This window comes from Rhamphochromis longiceps, linkage group LG3 (genome assembly GCF_057381845.1).
Source record: "Rhamphochromis longiceps isolate RC_006_pf linkage group LG3, R_longiceps_female_GT1.1, whole genome shotgun sequence".
Classification (NCBI taxonomy): Eukaryota; Metazoa; Chordata; class Actinopteri; order Cichliformes; family Cichlidae; genus Rhamphochromis; species Rhamphochromis longiceps.
The window spans coordinates 34,637,499-34,664,411 of NC_140559.1; the positions used below are offsets into that span (position 1 = coordinate 34,637,499).

Consider the following 26,913-nt stretch of genomic DNA (forward strand, 5'->3'; position numbering starts at 1 on the left):
GCCAACTTCATTTATAAAATAGCACCTGCTGACTAATAATAATATAAAACCATTAATAACAAAAAATAATAATAATGATAATACTAATAGGAGAAAAAAATCACACCAAGAAATGACACGTCCACTTGGCAAGGTTTTGGATTACTGAAAACCCAACTGGCCCAATCATGGAAATGCAGACGGGCCCTTAAAACAAACACAAGGTGATATTTGATGGCACTCTTCTCGACCTCAGTGCAGTTCATTCCAAATCATCACAGATGGGAGCGCTGAATGGACATGCCCGCATTTGACAGAGAAGCTGCCTGACTCTGTTTGCCCCCAATGCCCCTATGCACAGTTCTACACCATTGCAACTCAACAATGTCACCAAAGTGTGTAAATGTGCGTGCATATTTTAGGTTGGAAATGCATGAGCTTGTCCTTATCTGTTTATTGTCCCAGTATGTTAAGGTTCTTTAACCATGTGCTGCCATGCATTCACGCAATGAATGTGCACAGAGAAATAAACACTTATGCAGAAGCACTTTGGAGTCACCAGCTAATTTCTTGCATTTATTACGGACTCTGCTTTTATTTACATTTGTTCTCTGCGTGCCCTTGTCATGGTCCTGGGCCATGTGGGCCCAGTATTCTTAGTTCCTTGTATTTTTGTATTTCGTTCCTTATTTAGGCCATGTTTTCCGAGTTGCCCTGTTGTGTTGTTCCCTAAGTGTTTTCCCTTCATGGCTTTTACCCCCTGTGTGCCCCTCTGTGTATCTGTGAGCCCTCGTCTCTCCTTATGTTTTATTCCATGTTTCCCCTGCCCATTATGTCTAAGTTCTCCCCGTGCTCTCTCTCCCCCCTGTGTGCCCTCTATGTATTTATGAGCCCTCGTCTCCCTTTGTGGTTGTTTCATGTTTCCCCAGCCCGTTATGTCTGTGTTTTCCCCGTGCTCTCTCTCCTCCTGTCTGAACCTCTGTGCCTGTACATGTCATGTTCAGTTCACCCCGCCCTGTCTCGTTATGATTATCAGTGTCACCTGTGTTCCCCGTGTGTGCCCACTTTCCTCGTTTACCCTCTGTGTATTTCTGTCTGAGTCTCCCTCTGTTCGGCGTCGCGTTCTCCCTCATGTTGTGTGTAAGTCTCCCCGTGGTTCGGTTCCTTGTACAGTTCATGCTTTAGTTTTCCCAGTTTTAGTTTATTTTGTATTGCTTCCCGTGGCCAGCAATAAAGCTGTGTTTTTTGAGTTTATCCCCGTGTCTGTGAATCTGCATCTTGGGTCCTCATCCTGCCTGCCACACAACGTATCATGACAGAAGAACGCGACCACAACATGGACCCAGCAGTTCACAACCCCTCCGCGGACCTCCAGGACGACACGACCATGTCGGACTCAGCGGACATTTCAGAGGAGGTAGGGGAGGAGCTGAACCGGCTCTGCCGCATTATGGATCGCATCATCGGATGCGCGGATCCAAGTGTGGTTTCCACAGGATTGGCGGCCGTGGACGCCGTTTTGTTGCGGGAGCCACGGTTGCGACAGCTCCCCCACCTCGTCGAGGCGTTTGACTCCCTGGGCCCCCTTAAGGAGGAGCTTCGTGCCCGTGCGCTGGCCCAGAGGGTCCTGAATGCCGCCTCAGCACCCACACCTCCGTCCCGTGAACGGGTGTCATCGCCGCTGTCTCATGAGCCAGTAGGGGTCAGAGTTGGAACGGTGAGGCTCGCCACAGACACACCTTCCGCCCGCACCCCGCCGGCTTCCGCGTCTTCACCGCGGTCTGGCCGCACGGCGTGGCGCACGGAGACAACGGAAGCCATAGACTTTGGCGAGGAAGAGCGGCAGCAGGTGTTACGGGCTTATCGGGAGGACGAGCTCCGGCGGAAACCCTGGCTCATCCCGGAGGAGGACCTCTCACCTGCCGCACAGCCTACCAGCCGCTCGCCGTCTCCGATCCGCTTAGGCTATTTTTCGCCTGTCTCATTTCTGGCAAGGATGGGGGCGGACGACGGGGAACTCACCACTACGTCACCCTCTGTGTTGGCGCCATCAGCGCCCATCGCGCCAGCTTCCTCTGCTCGAAGGAGGCGGCGCGTCCGCCGCCATAAACCGGACAATGCTAAAACTACAAAACATGAAGTGGACGGCGGGTTCATTTTTGATAGAGCTATTTTTGTCGACCCTGAGCCTGCCATTTCTCGGACAGTTTTTTCTGAGCCTGCTCCTTTTCCTGCTCGTGTTTCTCCTCCCAGGCCAGCTCAGTCAGCTCCCTCGCAGCCCCTCACAGTTCAGTTAGCTCCCTCGCAGCCACCCTCAGTTCAGTTAGCTCCCTCGCAGCCACCCTCAGTTCAGTTAGCTCCCTCGCAGCCACCCTCAGTTCAGGCCCCAGTAGCTCCAGTGCCGCCTGTAGCGCAGGCCCCAGTAGCTCCAGTGCCGCCTGTAGCGCAGGCCCCAGTAGCTCCAGTGCCGCCTGTAGCGCAGGCCCCAGTAGCTCCTGTAGCCCAGTCCCCGATAGCAGTATGGTCCGCTGGTCAGCTTAACATTCAGCCAGGGGTCCCAAATCTCCCTGGCTCTGCGTCAGCTCCTGCTGGGAGCTCGGATGAGCTCATCCAGGACTCCACGGCTCCCACGCCGCCATCTACCTCATCCGCTGGAGGGTCCGAGGGGCCCGTTCAGCCTCCTGTCTCCGCTGGAGGGTCCGAGGGGCCCGTTCAGCCTCCTGTCTCCGCTGGAGGGTCCGAGGGGCCCGTTCAGCCACCAGCTGCTCCACCGGCAGCCTCGTCCGCGTTCGCTGCAGCTCTAGCGTCTTCGTCTTCGCCTGGCCCGGCTTCATCTTCGCCTGGCCCGGCTTCAGCCTCGCCTGGCCCGGCTTCAGCCTCGCCTGGTCCAGCCTCCGAGTCTTCAGCCTCGCCTGCCGCAGCTCCAGCCCGTGCTTTGTCAGCCGCAGCTCCAGCCCGTGCTTCGTCAGCCGCAGCTCCAGCCCGTGCTTCGTCAGCTGCAGCCTCAGAGCCTTCATCCTCGCCCGGTCCGGCCTCTGCATCAGCTGCTCCTGCTCCACCTGGTCCGGCTCTGGCTTCAGCCTCAGAGTCTTCGTCCTCGTCTGGCCCAGCCTCAGAGTCTTCGTCCTCGTCTGGCCCAGCCTCCGTCTCCGCCACGCCTGGTCGAGCTCCAGCCTGTGCGTCATCGCCTGGTCCGGCCCCGTCATCGCCTTCAACGTCGCCCGGTCCGGCGTCGGCCTCTGCTTCGCCTAGTCCGGCTTCGGCCTCTGCTTCGCCCAGTCCGGCCTCAGCTCCTGCTTCGCCGTCGCCTGGTCCAGCCTCAGCCTCTGCAGCGACGCCTGGTCCGGCCCCCGCATCGCCACCATCAGGTCCTGCCTCGTCTGGTCCTGCCTCGACTGGTCCTGTGCCCACCGGGCCTCGGCCAGTACGCCTGACACTGGAGAGCCGCCGCTGCCTTCCGCGCGGCCGGCCCCCTGAACTGCTCCGTCGTCTCCTTCGCCGCCGCCGCTGCCTTCCGCGCGGCCGGCCTCCTGAACTGCTCCGTCGTCTCCTTCGCCGCCGCCGCTGCCTTCCGCGCGGCCGGCCTCCTGAACTGCTCAGTCGTCTCCTTCGCCGCCGCCGCTGCCTTCCGCGCGGCCGGCCTCCTGAACTGCTCAGTCGTCTCCTTCGCCGCCGCCGCTGCCTTCCGCGCGGCCGGCCTCCTGAACTGCTCAGTCGTCCCCTTCGCCGCCGCCGCTGCCTTCCGCGCGGCCGGCCTCCGGACCAGCTCTGTCACCTGTGCCACCCGCCTGGTCGGCCCCCCGACCGTGTGACCCGTGAACTCTTGTGCCTGTGGGCTCTGGGTCGGCCCCCTGAACTTTATTTGGACTATGGTCATGTGCTCCTATGTTTTCTGTTGTTTGTTTTGTTTCCCGTTCTGGTCCCTCCGTCCTGGTCCCCCGCCTCCCGCCCTGGGTGGGTTGTTTTCTGTTTTTGTTTTGTTTTTCGGGTTTGGGCTGTCGGGAGCCAGCCCTTTAGGGGGGGGGTGATGTCATGGTCCTGGGCCATGTGGGCCCAGTATTCTTAGTTCCTTGTATTTTTGTATTTCGTTCCTTATTTAGGCCATGTTTTCTGAGTTGCCCTGTTGTGTTGTTCCCTAAGTGTTTTCCCTTCATGGCTTTTACCCCCTGTGTGCCCCTCTGTGTATCTGTGAGCCCTCGTCTCTCCTTATGTTTTATTCCATGTTTCCCCTGCCCATTATGTCTAAGTTCTCCCCGTGCTCTCTCTCCCCCCTGTGTGCCCTCTATGTATTTATGAGCCCTCGTCTCCCTTTGTGGTTGTTTCATGTTTCCCCAGCCCGTTATGTCTGTGTTTTCCCCGTGCTCTCTCTCCTCCTGTCTGAACCTCTGTGCCTGTACATGTCATGTTCAGTTCACCCCGCCCTGTCTCGTTATGATTATCAGTGTCACCTGTGTTCCCAGTGTGTGCCCACTTTCCTCGTTTACCCTCTGTGTATTTCTGTCTGAGTCTCCCTCTGTTCGGCGTCGCGTTCTCCCTCATGTTGTGTGTAAGTCTCCCCGTGGTTCGGTTCCTTGTACAGTTCATGCTTTAGTTTTCCCAGTTTTAGTTTATTTTGTATTGCTTCCCGTGGCCAGCAATAAAGCTGTGTTTTTTGAGTTTATCCCCGTGTCTGTGAATCTGCATCTTGGGTCCTTCCCCTGCCTGCCACACAACGTATCATGACAGCCCTAATATGTCAAGCTGTCCTGCTCTCATGTCCGGGTCACAAAACACTGCTGTATTATGACAGGAGTGGTACAAAATTCTTTCTCCCACACAAGGATGCTCATGAAGAACAAGTTTAAGCGCAGTGGGTAGGCATCATTTTTTCAGTGTTCGGGGATCATGTGTCAAAGCCACAAAATTGTCTTGAATCTAACTCAGGAATTCCTGGTGCCTAAACCTAATAATCAAGTGAAAAAAAGCTCAGTGATGAGTTAAAATACAGTGGAAAAAATATCCAGAACAGGACGTGTAGGTTCTCGGTCAACCAGGCCATGACTTCTTTAAGCGTCTAGACAGCTGAAAAAAGTCCTGTTGCTTTTCTTTCCAAGCCCATTAGATGTTCAGAACATGCTCTAAATGTCGTTTTGGTCATGTTTTATGGAGCAGCTTGTACTTTCAAAACAAGCTCCTGAAAGGAAGAAAGTCTGACAACAAAACTGACCCAGGACCAAAGAGTTCTGCTTTTTGGGGGACAAATTGGTGCAGTTATTTCCTGCTTATGAGGATTTTTTTTTTATTATCCTGTTGAAATCATTCAGTATATAAAAGATGGCTCATAGTCCACCCACTGGTTTGTGGACTGCTGTTGTGAGGTCTCCGCTTGATGATTTGGGTTGCGTTGGTTAACTGAACCCATATGACACGAGCAAAAGGTTGAGCTGACCGGGAAACTGAGAACACTGTATGCTCACACATTGGTGAAATTCTGTGAAATCACTGCTTATTTTACAACAACAGGAGGCTTAATATACAAAATAAACACTGTTGAAGAAAACTTGAAACTAGCAACTGACACCATGAACTAAACTGAGAAGAGCTAAAAGAAGAGGAGGAAGTTTTTTTTAGGATAAATTTCATCTGAAAGTGACAGACAGCTCTTTAATATTATAACAACCCAGATTTAGCAACATTAAATGGCAGTAGCTTGACATAACAAATGAGTCCCAATATCACTGGTCATGCCATGGACATATTTATATATACATACGTAATGCACCACATCCAATGAAGCACCATTTTTAAGAAAATGTGAAAAAAAAGAAACTCCTGAGCTTCAACAGCAAAGAAATACATATTAAAAACTCCTCTGAGTTCTCTGTTAGCAAGAAAATCTGATGATTTTACGTGTGTATCTTTAAGAATATCATTCATAAAAATCATGCACTAAACTAAATACAGTATTACTGAACCTAATGTGTGCATGCTGGTATTTTAGCCCACAGCTAACACATCACTTTCATGTGTTCATGAACACATATGGGATAAACAACACCTCTGCAACACATGAACACACACACACACACAAAGTCTGTCTTTATCTAGAAATACCTCTGTAATTACACTCCAATTGAAGACATCTGCTGAAATTATCTTAATTACCTGGAACAGGTGATAGGACATGTGCAGGTCTGTGAACACACACACACACCACCACACATGCACACACACACATCCTGGAAGCTCTGTGACCAGGTCAGTTTCGTGTTTTTAAATGTTATATGTGTTCGGCACATCGGTACATCTGCACGGCCTGCAGGCCTAAAAGTTAGAAGACATAGTTGTGGAGAGGAATGTAGTGAGGAATGAAGGATAAAGGAACGGCGGTTGGGCATTATTGGATATCTTTGCCTGGGGAACTGAAAAAAAACTGTTGGCAAGGAGGCGAATTTTTGCTTTTCTTCATATATGTCACTGTGAACTGAACACCTGGGGGTGGACAAAGTTTCTCATCTCTTTGGGCTGTGAGAAACGGGAATTTAAACTTGTCACTACATGGCTTTTTTCACTGCAAGAACAAAGAATTCAGTAGTGTGTTTTCATTTAAGCACTCGCCAACAGATCATGTTTGGAGCTGCTTTAGGAATGAATACAGTGACAACGTGAAAATTAGCTGTGAGAGGTTTTTTGGTTTTTATTTAAAGTAACTTATTCATAAAAAAAAAACAGATATTTGCTGTGAGCGTTATACACAGCTACAACACAACATTATTACGCTCTGATGTGAAATTCCTCTGCTGCCTCCTCCCCGTTGCTTGCTGGTCACTTTAATTTTGTCTCTTTCATCCTCCTGTCAGAGCCTTCTGCCCCAGTGCCCTCTGAATGAGCCTCCACACAGACTCATGAAGAAAGAAAGATAGAGGCGGGGCTGGGGGGTTACAGATGGACAGCGGGGGAGGAAAGAGTGACGGACAGAGGGGGAAATAAAGGAGGCTGGGAAGCTGATCAGCATCACTCCGGTAATTTATGGCTTTCATAGTGATGCAAAAGAGTCAATAAATTGTCCTGATGTGAAGCTATTGACCCGTTCGCCAATGAATGCAAACACACACACACACATGCACGCACACAAGCAATGTACCTTTTTTATTAGTTCTGCAAGTATGTGTCTGTGAATCAGTCCATGACCTTTGCAGAATAAAGACAGCGAGCAGCCCTGACACAATGTTGATCTACAGCTCATTTTATATGTTTTTTTGTCTCTTCACCCACCGTAACCGTCTGCCCTTCTGCATCTCTGTCTTTTCCTGCCTCTTCCATTATTTGAGTCTATTTCCTCTTTCTCCTGCTCTACTTTATCTATCATCTCTCTCACCTACTGCCTCTTACCTGCTTTTTTCTTTAAAAAAAAAAAACCACACTGCTCAGACCAACACAATCTGGTCAATGGAGACTCCTTACACCAGTTGCCAGCTGTGCCTCTGACATCACCAAACTTACTCTATGATAATCAACTACAGTGACTCTACTGGTCTATATGATACATGTTCTCACTATAGGGTAGAGCATGCCCAGGTAGTTTTAACACTCACAAAGCATTTAGAAGTCACAAAGGTATATGTGGTGGAGAGCTGGATGGTTAAAGTCCACGAAACGTCCGCTCCCAACAGTGTGTTCTCTGTTTTATCAGGTGCTGTCTGCGTCTCATCCTTATCTCTCTTTTGGCACCAGTCTATTCATGCATCAATTGGGGCAGAAAGATACCCAAGTCCCAAACATGGGTGCCTGCAGGGTGGCAGCAGCATAAGGTGCATGCGTGGTTACATATCCGCTTCACTTTTTCCTTCCTTTGGTTAGGTATAAGGATTAAAAACTTCTTACTTACACCTGCAACTGCTGCTTCATATACAGTGGGGCAAAAAAGTATTTAGTCAGCCACCGATTGTGCAAGTTCCCCCACCTAAAATGATGACAGAGGTCAGTAATTTGCACCAGAGGTACACTTCAACTTGAGAGACAGAATGTGAAGAGAAAATCCATGAATCCACATGGTAGGATTTGTAATGAATTTATTCGTAAATCAGGGTGGAAAAAATAAGTATTTGGTCAATAACAAAAATACAACTCAATACTTTGTAACATAACCTTTGTTGGCAATAACAGAGGTCAAACGTTTACTATAGGTCTTTACCAGGTTTGCACACACAGTAGCTGGTATTTTGGCCCATTCCTCCATGCAGATCTTCTCGAGAGCAGTGATGTTTTGGGGCTGTCGCCGAGCAACACGGACTCTCAACTCCCGCCACAGATTTTCTATGGGGTTGAGGTCTGGAGACTGGCTAGGACTTTCAAATGCTTCTTACGGAGCCACTCCTTTGTTGCCCGGGCGGTGTGTTTTGGATCATTGTCATGTTGGAAGACCCAGCCTCGTTTCATCTTCAAAGTTCTCACTGATGGAAGGAGGTTTTGGCTCAAAATCTCACGATACATGGCCCCATTCATTCTGTCCTTAACACGGATCAGTCGTCTTGTCCCCTTGGCAGAAAAACAGCCCCATAGCATGATGTTTCCACCCCCATGCTTCACAGTAGGTATGGTGTTCTTGGGATGCAACTCAGTATTCTTCTTCCTCCAAACACGACGAGTTGAGTTTATACCAAAAAGTTCTACTTTGGTTTCATCTGACCACATGACATTCTCCCAATCCTCTGCTGTATCATCCATGTGCTCTCTGGCAAACTTCAGACGGGCCTGGACATGCACTGGCTTCAGCAGCGGAACACGTCTGGCACTGCGGGATTTGATTCCCTGCCGTTGTAGTGTGTTACTGATGGTGACCTTTGTTACTTTGGTCCCAGCTCTCTGCAGGTCATTCACCAGGTCCCCCCGTGTGGTTCTGGGATCTTTGCTCACCGTTCTCATGATCATTTTGACCCCACGGGATGAGATCTTGCGTGGAGCCCCAGATCGAGGGAGATTATCAGTGGTCTTGTATGTCTTCCATTTTCTGATGATTGCTCCCACAGTTGATTTTTTCACACCAAGCTGCTTGCCTATTGTAGATTCACTCTTCCCAGTCTGGTGCAGGTCTACAATACTTTTCCTGGTATCCTTCGAAAGCTCTTTGGTCTTGGCCATGGCGGAGTTTGGAGTCTGACTGTTTGAGGCTGTGGACAGGTGTCTTTTATACAGATGATGAGTTCAAACAGGTGCCATTCATACAGGTAACGAGTGGGGGACAGAAAAGCTTCTTACAGAAGACATTACAGGTCTGTGAGAGCCAGAGATTTTCCTTGTTTGAGGTGACCAAATACTTATTTTCCACCCTAATTTACGAATAAATTCTTTACAAATCCTACCATGTGGATTCATGGATTTTTTTTTTTCACATTCTGTCTCTCACAGTTGAAGTGTACCTCTGGTGCAAATTACTGACCTCTGTCATCATTTTAAGTGGGGGAACTTGCACAATCGGTGGCTGACTAAATACTTTTTTGCCCCACTGTAAACTATCAATCAAAAAAAAAAAACAATGCACTTTTTATGCCAATCGCCAATTAGCCCAACTCCATAACTGCATGCCTAACTGCACATGTTAGGACTCTGGGAGGAAGCTGGAGCACCTAGAGAGAACCCACGCAAGTTTAGGGAGATCATGCAAACTCCACACAGGAAGTTGGTCAGTGGATTCAAACCCAGGACTCTCTTCCTATGAGGGAACAGTGCTAACCACTGGACCACTGTGATTCTCCCATACAAGCTATATATAAGCTGTATACTTGTAAAGACTAAAACACACTAATGACCTAAAAACTGAGTTTAAGTTGGATTAATAAACAACCTTTTTATGTTTTAGACAACTTTCAATGATCTAAATAAAAATTAGGTAACGCACGAACACACACACACACACACACACACACACGCACACACACACACTAAAAGTAGCTCGAAACAGAGCAGCACTTAAAGGTTCTCCAAGCGCAACAGAAGGCCTTTTGAATGGTAATGCTATTCTCTCCTTAGCTACGGTAAAAACAGCACATCACAATGCACTGCTCATCTTCTCCACCGGTCTACTCTGCAGGGGGTCTTAACCCACCCACAGACACACACTCATGTATGGGACCGATGAGTTTCTAGCTACCTCTTTAGCAGACTTTAACCTGTTGCTGATTTCTATTTGATAGCAGACCACACACACACATCCAACACATTGTTTTTCATGCCCACGCATGCACACACACATACAGTTAAGGTGGTACCCTTTGAGGTTTTAAACAGAATGGGCCCCAGGCACCACTCTGCTTCATGTGAAGGGCTTAAGGGGCCCCTGTGGAGACAATTAAAAACCTGGTGACTTTGTAGGTCAGAGGCATACTTCTGGCTCAAGAGGGAGGACACTGCTCCACTTAAATAGTCCTTTTTAAAAAAAAAACAGAGGTAAATGAGATCAGGGCGGGGCAGGTGTTTAAAGCTGAGAGCTAATGGATTTAGTTTGATAAGAGCATGGCATTTCTAATACACCTCTCCCTTTTATCACAGGACATTAAGAAGGCTACGACACAAACAAGCGTTAAAAAGATGGGGATGACTATAATTTTTCAGCCTTTTCATTCGTTTGTGTGGGAGGGGGAAGTTACAAGTAAAAATGTAGGGCCCAGTGGAAGGAACAATCCAGACCTAGCAATCCCAATGATGTTCATTAATCATCTTTTAGGCAATTTTGTATTTACTTTTAGTTGCAAAAAAACATAAATTTAGGTTATCAAGTCAGCTTTTGGACATGGATGGTTTGAAAGCTGGATCAATAACTTGTCAATGATCAATGACATGTTTATTAAGCTATTGTGGCAGGTTGCACTGTCCTGTTGGAGGAGGCTGCTGCCAAGTGCTCTTGGTCTGAATGCGGCCACCTGACAGTGGTTTTAATGTTAGAATCAGAACTAGCATGCAGATAAATTTGTGGCTGTATGTCATATATTCTCTAGAAATTTATCCCCTGTAAACTTTTATTGATACATTTGTGTTTGTCTAATCTATGACGTAAAATAATGCATTCTGATTTTTAGACACCTAAATGTAATGTTTTAAATTTTAAAACAAAAGATTTTATCCAATAAAGTTCAACAGCATTATAAACTGTAGTCTGCCCCAACTGCATCTTATCATCTTCATCCAAGATGGATTTATTGAAATTCAATATTAAGTGTGCCTAATTAAAAAAAAGACTGGCTTTGTGTAACCCAAAGTCTAAGGAAAACAGAGACTCTAATCTTTCAGGTATTCCTCTCATCTCCTTTTTGTACTCCAAATCTTCTAAAAGCTAAACGGACACAAGAAGCTCAAATTGCACATGTTTATTAGCTTAGCTTCAACATTAGCTTAACACATCAGTAAATGTATTAGCAAGACAGGTTGGGTTTCACGTATACGTTAGCTTAACATTGGGTTGCAGCTTGTGGCATTGTAGCCATAGATGAGAACCTGTGACTTGTCAGGTGTCAGGTTGCTTTAAATCTTTGCATTTTTTTTTAAATCCACCCCCTTCTAAAGAGGCTTGTAGGCCTTGCTTCATGAATCTGAAACACTCCTGTAAGTAGGTCATGGTTCAAATTTGTATACCAATCCAAAGCATGGACCAAATGTAGCACCCTAACTAAACTAAACTAAACCCCAACTAAACCTCAAATGTAACTACAAGCTATTTTCTAGATGAATTTGCTAATTCTTTTTTGTTCAAGGTTGAGGTTGCCCGACTCACATGCAGGGACAAAATAAAGCAAGCATTTGAGTGATTTACAAAAGTGTACAAGTAAAGGTGTGTATCTGAGAGTGTGAATGTGCGTGTATATTTGATCTCTTAACAGCTAGGCTCCCGAGGTGAATACACCAAGGCCACCCACAAGGAAAAGAAGATGGGTGACATATTGCATGTGCATGTATGTGTGTGTTTGTTAGTGTGTGTTATCTAGAAGTCATTAATCTTGCTGGTGGGAAACCCATCACTGCAATTACACAGCATGTTTTTTGTTATCTCATCAATAATTTCCATGCATTTAACTCATGCCCAAACACGTGCAAGCCCCACAATACAAACATTCACAAATAATGGAAATAATGGAATATTAAGTCATGATTTCAGAATTAGCTCAATATTAACCTAGGGTGAAAAAATTATTAGGGATGAAGAATCAATGTCTGAATTCAACCGTTAAATTTAGGTTAAACTATGAATATGTGTATTCCAATAAAAATGTCACCCAGAAATGTAAACACAAACCACATCCATTATCTTCTGCAGATCAACACAGATTGAGATTTGTACAGCCAGATTAGAGGCAGCTGCCAGGACTTTAAAACTAAGGGTCAACTGTAGTTTTAAAGTCCTGGCAGCTGTCTCTAACCTGGCTACACTTCAAGTTCATGTCAAGTTTTATGTCAAGCTAATGAGAAGATAGCTTGAAAGAAAAACATGTTTTTATAGTTTGTACTGATATTCTAACAATTTCTTATCACCATGTTTCTAATTACCGCATGGAGTCCTGAGCATCCCAACTTCCTCCCCCAGATATGAATGGTAAGTTAAGCGGTGATTATCAATTTGGCTGTATGTGCAAATGCAAGCATTGAACCACCGTGCCTCTAAAATATAGTCATATGATCCAGCTGGAGACTGAACAACAGCTCTTAGGCATGTTCTGAGGAGGCCATAATCAGTGATAAGAGCTGGCAGTTTCTTTATTAGAAGGGGTTACAAGCCACAAAGGTTAGGATCTACTGCTCGAGTCTGAGTGACAGACCAAAGGTTTGGTCATCCGACTTGTAATCCTGTGGGTCCATAGCAAAGCCAGTTACAGAGGTGTATGTGAAAAAGAAAGGCTTGCATGTGTGTTTGAATGTTTGTATGTACATACGTCTACAAATGGGGTAATGGTAATGTGCAGTTAACCATCAAATGTTCATGCGACTGATCATCTTGTTCTTCAAGGCCAGAGAAAGGACTCCACAGCGCTACAGTGCATGTTTCCATCACTTATCAGTAAAAGGAAGAGCTTCCCTCTTGAGAACCACAAACTTCTGTACCATCTGTCAAATATCCTAACAAATATTAGAAGGGTGCAATCAGTCAATGTGCACCAAGGCTGAATCCTCCTTGCTTTCTCCCCTTTTCTTCAACGACCACCATAAAGCTGTCATTTTTATCTTTTAGGAAAATGTCTCCACAGCTATTGGATGGGTTGATCTAGCAGTACCACCATCTCTACTATGTATTTATACACAAGCTGGACTGCACCAGACACTTTTATCAGATTTGAATCACATTTAACTTCCCCCTAAACCTTTCCAGACATTACACCCGGGACCGCAGGAGAAAGTCGGTGTTGTTCAATTAGGTTAGGGGCAAATTTAAAGAAAGTGATGTTGTGTGTGCTCACTCCCGCATGATCTATCCAGCCAGCTCCTTGGCTTTAGTATTTCCAATATTTCCAGTTGACGAAATAATGATTCCAGGTAAGAGTTACATATGAGAGTTTTTCCCCGTTTTTATTCCCTTGATATCCCCTGTTTTTTCTGAAGAAACCTCTTGCATGAAAGGTGAAAAATCTTCAAAAATGTAAAGAAGTCAAGTCGCCTCCTTCTTTCAAGTTCTCGAGACCCTGTGGTTTTTCCTTTACTAGCATCAAGCTGATATTTGTGCTGAATACTGTTTGATGGATTGCGATTCAATTTCTTCCCTTCGTTCAAAATCAACCATCAGCCTTAAATGCAGTTTGAGACTTTTAGTTGATCGGTTCATCTTGTTTGGTTTTCTGTACACTGTCTGTACATCCAACAAGCCAGAACGGAAAGAGACAGCAGCACATAAGGGAAAGGCATGCACACAGGCTGCTGTCATGGAGTCGAATGAGTCCCCTCCTAGTATTTGGACACCTTTTGGAAAACATGCCAATCTTGTGGTGCTCTTTTGATTGAGCACAGATGAGAACTATCTGTCAGCAAATTTCTGCAGAAATTTCTCTCTCTAGCTTTTAAGATGTGCCTTCATTAGGAATGGATTGTAACCTATACAGAAGTTAAACATGACCTCCGACTTCGCTACTTTAACACTTAAGAAAAGATGGAGATTAACTACTACTGGCAACATTTTTAAAATGATGGAGTTACAAAGACCACCAGCAAAATGGGTGGGTGTGTGTTTAGCTTTGGAGACAGATGAGTCTCTCTCGCAAAGCAAAAATGTGTTGGGTTGGCATGTTGGCAAAAAAGCGAGGCTTGCCATGAACACTTGGGTTCCATGTAGCTGTGAATATTTTTGTCCGTTTGGACATGGATAGATTTCAGGAGAGTCCACAAAACGCATTAACTGCATTCTCACAGGTTTCCTCAACAATGTGTGAGAAGTGCCACCCACACAAAACAGGTCATCCAAAAGAGATTGTGAGCTGCTTGTGTAAATCGGACACACCTTAACACTGCAGCGAAATATCACTTGGCTTCCTACAAAAATTCACCAAAGACAGATGTCACAGTCTAGCTGGAGAGAGGTTTTTGTTATGTGACTAATCAGCTCCTACAGAAATAAATGCAGAAAGAAATAAAAGATTTAAGAAATTTGGTGTCTTAATAAAGCTTTCCATCTGTTGGCATAATCCTCAAAAGCTTGTGAAATACATGCTTGCACACAGACACACGGACAGACACACATCTCACTACTCCTTTTATACAGTGAATTTCTTTATAGCATCTAAGGGAAATGATTGGAGCCGTGGTCCCGCTCTTTAATTTCTGACACATCCTCCAAATGAAAAGGACCAGTCTTCGCCAGCCCATCAGCCCATTATCTCAGTATTTCCTGACATTACATACTAATTGCTCGCCTACCTGACCACTGGACTCCTCCTCTCTTCCACTACGTACTTCTCCTCCTCTGCACCATCCACTGTGACAATAAAAAGCCAGCTGATAGGTAGATGCTCCGCTCTCAGAATGCATCTCCTTCTACTACTTCTTTTTCTTTTTATCAGCTGGGCGTCTGGTAAACTGATCCAGGCCACTATAGGAGACAATGTTAGATTTCACCTCATAGAAGAGTGTAAGACGGGAAAATGTACACTCCGCCACCAGTTGATGGGTGGCACCACATGGCTCACAGCTCCGACTCTCTGATATTAAAGAGAGCAGATTTCAACGATCACGGCTATTACCCGTTTACCTGCAACTACAAACAGAGGGGGGAGCTGGAAGAGTTGCACGTTTTTCTACCCTATAAAGTTGTCGCACTCCGGGGAGAGGATGCCACGCTGCCATGTCACTCCGTTACAGTTGGACAGGCTGTGAAATCTGTGCGCTGGAGGAGAGACGGAGAGCTGGTGCTGGAGCTGAATCCTCGGTCTAAGCAAATCACCTACGGGGACGGCTATGATGAAAGGCCAGTGTCCATACCATCAGACTGGAACCAGCGAGGAGACCTGTCCCTCACCGTGAAGCGAGCTCAGCTCCGAGACGACGGAGTGTATTACTGTGACGTGGAGAAGACAGAGAGACACCGCTCTGCTGTCCACCTGCACATCTCCACACCATCACCACCACCACCGGGCAGCACCTCACAGCCTACAACCACACCGACGGTAAGTACACTAACCACATTTAAATAGTTTTACACTTCATTGTAAAACTTAATTGTTTACTCAGGTATTCTTCCACATTCAGAGTTCACAGTTTAAACGAGTATCACTGTAGACTGAGTGAAAGACTTTAAATGGACTGAAACTGTCAGGAAATGGCTGTGTGCAGACAGGGGGGGACCAAAACGCACGACTCACGAGACACGGGGAGTAAAAGAGTAAAGTAAAAGAAGGCTTTTTATTCATGGAGATACAAAACTAAACTGGGCTAAGCTAACCTCACAGAGGAACACAGGCAAGCACACACAACACTGAGGGACGATGCGACATGGGACAGAGGGAGACTGACATAAATACACAGGTAATGAGGGAAGCTGAAGCACACGGGGAACAAAGCTGAGGACAATTACCCTTGACAGGATGGGGAGGACACAAAACTGAAAACGCTGACACCAAGATGTGGACCTTAAAAGTAACACAGGAAGTACACAGAGACAGCCTGGGGAGAGAGAGAGAGGGAACATGAAGAAATACATGAAGGGATGAGGAGAACAGGGAACACAAGGAGTGGGAACATGGCACCAGAACTAACACCACAATATAAGCACAGACACAAGGAGACAGAGGGCAGAGGGAATCCAAATAAACTAAACCGAACAATCCTAGGAACATAAAGAAGTAACAAAATCCAAAACCACAGGAAAGCTAAGAATGCTGGTTCAAAATGACCCAGGACCATGACAGACACCGAGACTGTATTTAAAGATCTCGTCTTCATGTTGAGCTGTACAGTGTAAAATCTTTGATTTTCACTTTCACTGAAAGCATTAAAAGACGGTTAAAACTGCAATGACTAATATTTATGTTCTGTCTTCTTGTTCTCTGCAGACATCAGAAAAATGTCATGCTGAAAAATGTCAGGAACGGTGATGGATATCTCTGCAACGCCAAAGAGGAGGCGGGGCTGAAGAAGACAGAGAATCAGACTTTGACCAACAAAACATGCTAAAGTTAAATGGGAACCCTGACTTTATCCTCCTAAGAACTTGTTCATGGCATGCATTTTCAATTTCTCTTTGGTATTTGGGCTCATTGGATCCTGATGAATGTGAAAAAAAATAATTACGAGATTTTTTTTTTATCTGATTTTTGTTTCTGAGAAAGATGACATCCACATATGAGGATATTCTTTTTAAATTTCAATGTGGCAGTATAATGTCCTCATAAGTGGATATCAGGCCCTTGTAGAGCAAAATTTAGCATTTTGGTCTACACAACCCAAAATGTGATGTCCACATATGTGGATGCTGGGTCCTGGGAGGTTAAAAAGGATGGGCAAAAAAATAAAGAAACAACTAAAACCTTAAAGTTTAGAAGAAGCCTCTTGGATGAGACATGAAGGTCCAGTCACTCTTCGTTCTTCAGAACCTTTTTATTGCACTTATTATTATTAATTTAAGTGATTTTATTCATTTTGCACATTAAATGTCTTCAAATGTTTGATGCAATAAATACTGTACTGAAAACCTTTAACAAAAGCACATTAATATACAACAAAGTAAGAAGTGGATTGCATCATGCTACTGTGGACGCACTTTCTCTGGAAACTCTGCCCTGTCTAACATCCTTCTCCTGTACTGCCGATTTGCCATTTCTTCCAGGTTCATGTCTATGCTTTCTCACTTTAGTTACCAGTGCTTTCCATAGGTCATTTAAATAGTTTCCTGATTGAATAAAGTGATTTCAACTACTTCTTGTCTTTTCCTGTTTTGCCCGGATCTCCCACTTGACTCCTAAAAGAACCGCAGTTTGTTAAATCTGACAAGGAGCCAAATCTGATGATAAAATATTTTCTCTGGTAGTCAAGTTTCCTCCCACAGTCCAAAGACATGCACGCATCTCATAGGGGAGCTGTCATGGATGCATCTTACTCTCTGACAGCCCCATGACCCTGAAGAAAATGAAGGGGCAGTTGGATATAAAGGTTAGAGTCACAAAATCTTTTGATTTTGCTTCATAATGCAAATTAGAACTGAAACAAGGACTATGTGTCCCTTTAAAGAATTAATCTCTCTTTCACTTTTTCTTGAGCAGATGAAATTAAATTAAATCAAGTGAAATTTTTAAACTGGCACTAAAAGTGCACCCTTAAACTATAATATTTAGCATCTGCACTTGCACGAGACGGCACATTTCAAGGGTGTTCATAGATGACTGCAGAATTCACACGTGCAGCCACACATGCACACGGTGACCAAGCAGGAGCATGCTACCCACTCAACCTGTTACTGACATGTTCCTAGATCATAAATCGTACATAATGAAACTCTGCTGCTCGTGCTCGCTCTGTTGTACACCTGAGCATAAATCAGTACATCTGTAGTCAAACCTAGCAATAAAGCATGGCAGTTTTCAAAATCATAACCTTAATATACAACAAAATAGAAGCAAATGGAAGGAAAGGTGGAGAAAAAAAGAGTATGTGAGGAAAAGGTAGATTGCAAGGTGATTGCAATCTCTCTTTGTGGTGTTGTAGGACTTGTATAAACCTGTGGGTGACAGTGCCGAGTGAAAGGTATTGACAAGTAAAAACTTCTATTTGTTTGTGTGAGATTGTGTGTTACACATGTCAAAGTGTAGCTAAAGGCAACACAATGTATAGAAATTCCTGTTGAAGCCTGTCTTTATGTATCTGGAGGCTAATCCTGTACAGAATTTTAATCACAAATCAGGTTTCTAGGAATGAAGGGAACATGCAGCAGAAGGAAGCAAGGAGAGAGAGGGGAAAGGTTTGGGTGGCAGAGAAGATTAATTTAGAGAAATATTTGAAAAATGTGTGTTTTTCGTTACTGATTTAATTGCTGTCCATCTTTAACACCATCTTTAATACTATTATTGCCACGTGACATTCATCTCTGGGGTTTCTACCTGGCCAAGAGTCTGACTTGTGGCTTTGCCAAGTGGAAACAGCTGGGACCGAAAAGAAAACAATACAATCTACAAATAAAAATAAACATCTTTCCAGCCTGATAAGAAGTGGTTTAAATATTTTTACATAACACACAACTTCCAATTTAATATTAAAGTTAGTTAATAGTAAAGTTAATCATGAAGTTGTGCATTATTACTTTGGGAGTAGGACGTGTGGGATGAAACTAAAATGGCTAGGCTTCCCTTCAGATAGTTTAAAGTAAATGAACTGGATCTTTGGTCGCAACAGACAAGAACTTTTTCCTCACATTGGCTAAGGGGTAAGGCAAGTCCTCTAGCCGCTCTTTCCACCAGTACCTACTCTGGTCGACTTGGCAGGGCTCGACTCATTTTTTTTTTAATATTATTTTGGGGGTTTTGGACAGGAAATTGCCTGCTCACACACAAAGCCAAGGGTGCTCACAAACCAGCACCCTCAACTTGGATTTACAAGTCTTCCATTTGGTGGTACAGTAATACCTGGTACCAGATGCTTTTTTAGTACCTACTCGCTCAGGGATCCAAGCGATCTGAGGCGATCAGAGGCTTCAACTGACTGGGTAGTTAGTGGTGTCACTTGATGAGCCCTTTTTGAAACCCGACAATGAGGGAAATGGCCACACACAACAAAAAACAACACCACGGTGTCCCAATCTGACAAAAAGCCATAAAACGAAGAGCAGGTATCCCATCACCTCAACATCCTCCTTTGCTGTGGCATTTATATTGCCACATTGCTATGCCAGAGGAAGTTTGGGACTTTGCATTTAATAAGTCAGCAGAGTGTTGGCATGCACCACTGTGTGCTTCATGGCTAAGTTGCTATGGGGAAGGAAGAAATTTGACTTGGCAGAAGGCTTACTCTGTGTAATGGTGGCATCCTATTTCAGGTCCACATTTAACTTTATTTATATTTATTTAACTTTTCTTTTGCAAATGTTTGTAAAGGTTGATTGCATGGACAGGAACTTGATTTTATACACCTGTGGCAATGGGCCTGGCAGCACATAAAGTCAAAGCTGTGTATTTGACGAGTCCAAGCTAGTTAAATTAGTTTACCATGGTGTACACCAAGTAATCCCTGGGCAGGGATAGCTCAGTAGGTAGAGTGGTGGCCCCATGATCGGAAGGTCGGGGGTTCGACTCCACTGAATGGCTACCCTGAGGTACCCCTGAGCAAGGACCGTCCCTACACACTGCTCCCTGGGCGCTGCACTGGTGGCTGCCACTAACACGCACACTTTATGCTTTTTTTTTTAAAAGCAAAAGCTTACAGCATGTATAAAGTTAGGGAAAGAAGAACAGACATCTAGACAGTGACAAAACAGTGGAGGCAGTTGCTCCACCTTCCCAAACCCTCCATCACTTCCAGCTCTTCTTGCACCACTGGTCAAACAGGCACACCTTCCTGACGGGAATTCAACAATCCCTGCTGTCTGATCGCAATCTATCACTCAGCTGCATGTTGGCTGACAGGCAGTTTGCAAACCATTCAACCTGTCAATTGCAATCTATCATACCGGCTTGGAAGTGTTAGACTGCATCCCAGAGGGATGTGGGTATTCAAACAAACACTGGCAGACAAGTGGCAGCTCTGAATGAACATTAGATTATCATCTATGACAACTAACAAGGAATCCTCTGAGAAGCAGCTTGAGGCTAAAAGGGAATTAAAGAGCATTAGATCAGAGTTGGACCGATGCTTTATCAAAGAAAAGAATTCTCTAATTTTATTTAACATACAGAAGGAAAAAAATCTAATTAGTCAAAAACAAAATATTTTCCATCTGGAGTGGTGATCACGTTCAGTGGTATGGCTCAGTTCTGTGCCTCTATGCCTTTCAATATACTGGGGTTGAAATGGGACTGTGAACAGCCTACAACAGCTTAAATATACAATCTGCATCAGAAGAGCATTAGTTAAACTAATGAGATTAGCTAGGTGAGGTTAAATTTGTGACCCTCAATAAGCATGTCACATTGGAGATGAATGCCTTAGTACTCTCATTTCTGGATTCTGTATTAAACGTGACTTTTCTCATGTTCACCCTGCTCTTCACAAAGAGAGAGAGCAAAGAGAAAAACCAATGACTCAAAAATGAAAGGTTAAAAAAATGACTTTTTCTTAGTTATTGTGCAACACACCCTTTGGTGCTTTTCCATACATGACTCCAATCTAACCTCTACAGCTGGCTGAGACAAATCATGAGTCTCAATAATACATAGCTGCTTTGGTTCTATGTCAAGTTCAAAAGGAAGATAAAAGACAGGCTAAGAATGTATATACCAAATTTAAATCCAAGGTTCCTTCAGTACATGTGGGTGACAAAAGGACATAACTGTAAAAACACCTTTGAAGGCCATGACCATGAGGAATCATGTGATTTAAGATTAGACACAACTTCAGAAACTTCAGAAACAAGCCTTCTGTGAGAGAGGTTTGCTTTTACGGTAACACTTTTTGTGAGCAAATCACCTCTTTCCCAGTTTAGTTCCCTAATTTTCTAGTTTAGTTTTTTCCTGTATTCAGTGTTGAGTTTTCCCAGAAAAGAAGCTGCTATTTTAAGTATAATTTTCCGTGTTCCAAGCCCTGCGTTTGGGTCCTCATCCTGCCTGCCACACAGCGAAACATGGACACTGTGTCACTGTTACACTGTGTCCAGTAGCGACAAAGAACAACATTTTGGTTGTTTATCCCACTCTTTTATCTCTTTGTTCTTGAGTTCTAAGGGTTTATGCTTTATCAAAGTATGACGTTTGCAACCCTCCATGGATAGACAACAATAGGTGTCCAGAGAGACGCGTGCAATAAATGTTTTGTAGCACTGGTGTGTGTGTTCCTGCACACCAACAGAGAGGTATGCGACACATTGTACTGGCATGCTGTGCAGACAATTATCAGCTTAGCTTCCTGGTCTAAATACCCATCTACAGGCCTAATGGGTGTGGGGTGATGGAGCACCTCTTCAACCTGAGCCTGAGGTTGGGAAGAGTCCCACAGCTCTGGAAAACCTCCTGTGTTGTACCAGTGCCAAAGACTTCACGCCCCAAGGACCTCAACAGCTACAGGCCGGTGGCTCTGACATCCCACCTGATGAAGACCCTGGAGCGGTTGGTCCTGGCTCAGCTTCGGCGCCTAATAAGCTCATCACTGGACCCACTTCAGTTTGCCTACCAGCCTGGCATTGGAGCGGATGATGCCGTCATTCACCTCCTACATCGTTCCCTCGCTCACCTGGAGACCGCTGGAAGCACTGTGAGAATCATGTTCTTTGATTTCTCCAGTGCCTTCAACACCATTCTTCCCTCGGTTCTAAAGGACAAGCTGGTGAACTCTGGAGTGGACCATCACCTCACTACCTGGATCCTGGACTACCTCACCGACCGACCACAGTATGTGAGGACTCAGGGCTGTGTGTCGGACAGGGTCGTCTGCAGTACGGGGGCCCCACAGGGAACGGTTCTGGCTCCGTTCCTCTTCACCATCTACACTGCAGACTTCTCCCACAATTCCACCCAGTGCTTCCTGCAGAAGTTCTCTGATGACTCTGCAATAGTCGGCCTCATCACTGATGGGGACGACAAGGAGTACAGAGGTCTGACCCAAGACTTTGTGGACTGGTGCCAGCTGAACTACCTCCAGATCAACGCCAGTAAAACCAAGGAACTGGTGGTAGACTTCCGCAGGCACAAGCATTCTCCACTGCAACCACTGAACATCCAAGGTATGGACATTGAGGCTGTGGACAGCTACAGGTACCTTGGTGTTCATCTGAACAATAGACTGGACTGGACTCATAACTCAGATGCCCTCTACAGGAAAGGGCAGAGCAGGCTGTACCTGCTGCGGAGACTCAGGTCGTTTGGAGTGGAGGGCCCACTCCTGAAGAAATTCTATGACTCTGTTGTGGCTTCTGCTATCTTTTATGGCGTGGTCTGCTGGGGCGGCAGCATCTCTGCTGGGGACAGGAAGAGACTGAACAGGGTGATCCGAAGGGCCAGCTCTGTTCTAGGATGCCCTCTGGACCCAGTGGAGGTGGTGAGTGACAGGAGAACGGCGGCTAAGCTGTCATCCCTGTTGGACAACATCTCCCACCCCATGCAGCAGACTGTGACAGCACTGAGCAGCTCCTTCAGTGGGAGACTGCGGCACCCACGGTGTGGGACGGAGAGATTTCGCAGGTCTTTCCTCCCCACTGCTGTCAGACTCCATAATAAAGACTTTAACTGATCAAGCACACACATCCATACATATGCAATAATACTAAGTGCAATAATCCTTCTGTCATCGTTGTATTTTTACTCAGTTGTATATAGTATTTGTATTTGTATTCTATTTTTATCTTATTGTATATTTATTTTATTTTATTCTACTGTATATAGTATTTTATTTTATTCTATTCTGTACAGTTGTGTACTGTATTTATTCTTATTGTATTCTAATTTTTGCCTCATAACTTTTGCACTGTCCACTTCCTGCTGTGACAAAACAAATTTCCCACGTGTGGGACTAATAAAGGTTATCTTATCTTATCTTATCTTATCTTATCTTAATGTGCATATATAGGGTGTGTGGATGTGTGTCCCGTTTAATGTAACTGCCCTTTCAGCAACTTCATATTTCTATGGATCCCGCAGGAGCTCACATTATTTAGCTGCCCTTTTTTTATCTGTCTTACTTCATTTGGATTCTTTCAAACATTAAAAAGGACTTGAAACCTCATCACAGAGAGAAGTCTTCCAGATTAACAAGAAAACTTCATTCTGATTGGCTGGCCCTCACTAACGCTACACAAAACTAGAATTTCATGCTATCATGTCAATATTTATCAGTTTAGGGGAAACAGTGAAAAGGAAGGCTTGCAAGATGTTAGTGATAGTTGCTGTGATTTACGTCATAGCAGTGGCATTGACACAGACAGGAGGCTGAGATGGAGGTGGCAGAGTTAAAGATGCAAAGCTTTTTGTCAGTGTTATCCAGAATGGACAAGATTGGAAATGAGTACCCACATCATTATCCACCTACCTCATTGAGTTTGGTGCTATTGCCATTTTATTGAGCATATTCCAGTCTTTTTTCATATTTAAATAGAAGTTATTTCAGTGTCACACACAGCCAGACTGAGATTAAATCTGTAGTGTCTGGATAAAAAAAACCTTCAAGCTTCAAAGCTTCAGTCAAAGATCTCTGATTCGATGAAGACACTCATCTGTCATGGTGTCTTTTTAGTATTCTCTTGATCGAAGAAGGTTTAAGGTGAATTATCAGGCTTAAACTAAGTACTGTGCAGCCGTATTACAATCTGTCACAAGCATATACTTGTTCAGCACAAGCCCAGTTTCTGCTTCCAGGTCATCTCAAAACCCCAAATAGAATTGAAAAATGAGCTAAAACATGTGACGCAAAAAAATCAACCCAAAGCAAACAAAAACAGTACATTAGTTTGGATTATTGACACCATATTCACAGAACAGGGTCCAGGTGATGCACTGAAATAGCATCCATCAGGAGACAACAAGTGACAGGCGCTGAAAGGATCAGGCATGTAGATTATTTAGATCCAATAAACACACGAACTTAAGGAAGTACTATTTTAATGGTTACCAAGACCACCCTTTGTGTAATTGCTGCTCTCAGTTCAAAATAACCAGGACGGAATGACGGTCGGCTCCAGAGAGAGAGGAGTGTCAGATTATCAACCTATCTGTCTGAGTGACCCAGAGTCAGGGGCGCAGCACAGACGGGGTGGGGGTGCCAAAAATATTCAGGTGCCTCTGTTCACGGGAGGCAGTGTGGTGCAACAATCAGAGACAGAAATGCAAGCAATTGCAAATTGTTTGCAAAGCTTACACAATGATACACACTAATACATTAAATATAGTGTGCTTTTAAAAATCCCTATTTAATAGAGCTGTCTGTTTCTTAAACTACAGCATGGCTTACCAGAGTCATGAGGCTCCTTCTGCCTCTGCTCCTGCATGACAAGATGAGCAAAATATGTCCTACGACTGTGTTTGTCCGACAAAGGTCTAATGAACTATGGGCAGAAATATGTACAGATGTTAAACAGATGTTACTTCTGAATACATCACATTGGGATTTAATTTTCTTTAACTTCAAGCTTAAAAAGGGCGATTCATTTTTATTGATTTTAAAGACAGGAACTCTACAAACCCTCACACCAGACAAGCTTGATGCTGATGCTTAATGTTTTCAGAACTCAATTTTATTTGCAAGAGGCTGGCAACCTGTCCAGGGTGCATCCCACCACTCACCACAATCAGTGTGATTTGGATATGTAGAAAAAGATGGACAAAATTGGAATTTCTAGAGACTTTCTAGGAGGAAACCAAGTAAACTCCGGATCTCATCTCTGCTATTTGCAGATGATGTGGTTCCACTGACTTTGTGAGGTGGTGGCCTTCAGCTCACACTGGAGCTTTGGTTGGTTGGCTTCAATTTAGTTCAAGTCAACTCAGTTTTATTTACATAGAGCCAAATCACAACAGCTGCCTCAAGGTGCTTTATTATGTAAGGTAAGGATCGCCGGTCAGATATCCTATTTGTTTTGGTACATTTTACTGATAAGATAAGGGGCAGCCATTACGATCATTTCTAGATTCACATTTTCATTCTTAGGCTTTACTAGAATTGCTTTACATCAACAAGCCAGATGTTTCGGTCTTTATCTTCTACTGGCCCTTCATGCAAGCTCTCAAGCTCTGTCTGAAACAAGGTGTTTTAGCTTCTCTTATCACTCCATCACCTCTCTTACAGATGATCAGTTTTAACCTCTGTTACCTCGTTGTTTGCTTGAACTACCTCATTCAATTTTTTGTCTGTACCTTCCACCCCTCTTCTCCTTGTTCATTCTTCCCAGAAATTCCTGTCTCGGGTGGAAGCCTTTGACTAGCATCACAGAGAACTGTAAAAACAGCGTGTTTATCTCTGAAAGGAAGGGGTGAAATTCATCTAACATCTTTTGTTGTCAGGAAAAAAGCATGGCTAAACTTCAGGACAATCACTAGGTTAGGGCATGGATGAACAGGCATGTGTGTTTGAAAGCTAAGGAATGCAACCAGTGTGTTTGCAGTGTACAGGGCATATCAATCCACAACTTGTCTTGTGGTTCAAAATGATTGGGATGCATAGAGAGGAGTGGGGTGGGTGGGGGTGGAAGTGAAAGGAGGTATGACAAGGAATTGTGGGAGAAAAGAGGGAGCACATCCCAAATGCACATTGCTCTACTTTCTACACAGCCCCCTTCCCTACCTCCCCATCATCGTCCTCTTTACTTTTGTCCTCTGCACATTCCTCCAATCGCAAGTCAGTACAGCTGTCAATTTGCAGCCCCAGGTGAGGACAAGGATGGAAACCCACACTCCTCTGTGCTACTGTGAAAAACGGAGACTGAAGAGAGGTGCACGACTGAGAGGATTCGGAAGAAACAAGTAAGTTGTAATTGAAAGAGAAGAAAAGCATCAACTACATGACCACAAATGTGTAAGTTCAGAAAAAGGCAGTTGCACAAATCAAAGGAGAGAATGACACAAACTTAAGAAATTTAACTATTTGTGTTCAGAAACTGACATCCTCGAGCATGAAAATAAACGCTGCTGCAAAACACCTGGTTGAAGAAAAATGGCCTCCCTCAGTCCTCCAGATGGCTTCAGTGCAGCTATGTTTGTACACTTCTGTTTACAAGCCATCCATCAGCACATACATAAAGGCATTCCACAGACACAAAACTTCACAACACTGCAAATCTCAGGTAAACTATCACCATATTACAACTCATTCCATCTTTGCCTCTCCATCCATTTGCCTCTCTCGCGGGTTTGTATAATCTTTAAACAACTCTGTGTGACCACAGCAGTCTTTTTCACGTAGAGCCTCCATATCAACATAAAGCAAATATGTCTGTGAGGAAGACTGGACCACCAACATCAGCTGACATGAACCATAAACACCTGTGTTTATACGTCTCTGACATGTACTCTGAGCAGCGTGCTTAGATTTAATTTAATGTACATGTGCTGTTTCAAAATAAGCGTAGGTAAGTAACGCAAGAGTGTGATGAGCTCAGTCAGCACTTATTTCTATATACATTGACACACACAAATCTTGTAAAACCAACATATCCTAGGAAATAAAAGCTTCCCAACTAGAACAGGTTGCAGAGATGATGATAGATGTATTTGACTTCATTATTATGCCCACTTCTACAGGTTTACATGGTTTACAGCTCAAAATAATCTGTATTTATCTCAAAATGAGCTTCTGCGCAGTTCATCCTCTGACTGAATACCATTAGTGCCATTCAACTTTTTTTCTGATTGGTCGCATCTTGCA

General features: G+C 44.5%; 2 protein-coding genes across 6 annotated transcripts in view; one reads left to right on the forward strand and one right to left on the reverse strand.

Moving 5' to 3' along the window:
• Positions 1-26,913, reverse strand: part of col4a6 (collagen, type IV, alpha 6) — a 155,035-nt gene that overhangs the window by 96,368 nt on the left and 31,754 nt on the right. The gene's annotated exons all lie outside the window — the stretch shown is intronic.
• On the forward strand, positions 15,018-16,641 carry LOC146674255 (uncharacterized). Its single transcript, XM_085395414.1, has 2 exons — positions 15,018-15,593; positions 16,479-16,641. The coding sequence occupies exons 1-2, from the start codon at positions 15,072-15,074 to the stop codon at positions 16,518-16,520; spliced, it is 564 nt and encodes a 187-aa protein (XP_085251540.1). The 5' UTR covers positions 15,018-15,071; the 3' UTR covers positions 16,521-16,641.

Excerpts from the sequence above, each read along its gene's own strand:
- LOC146674255 (XM_085395414.1), top strand. The coding sequence starts at position 15,072 with ATGTACACTCCGCCACCAGTTGATGGGTGGCACCACATGGCTCACAGC. Across the intron at positions 15,594-16,478 it reads AGCCTACAACCACACCGACG|ACATCAGAAAAATGTCATGC; the intron begins GTAAGTACACTA and ends TGTTCTCTGCAG.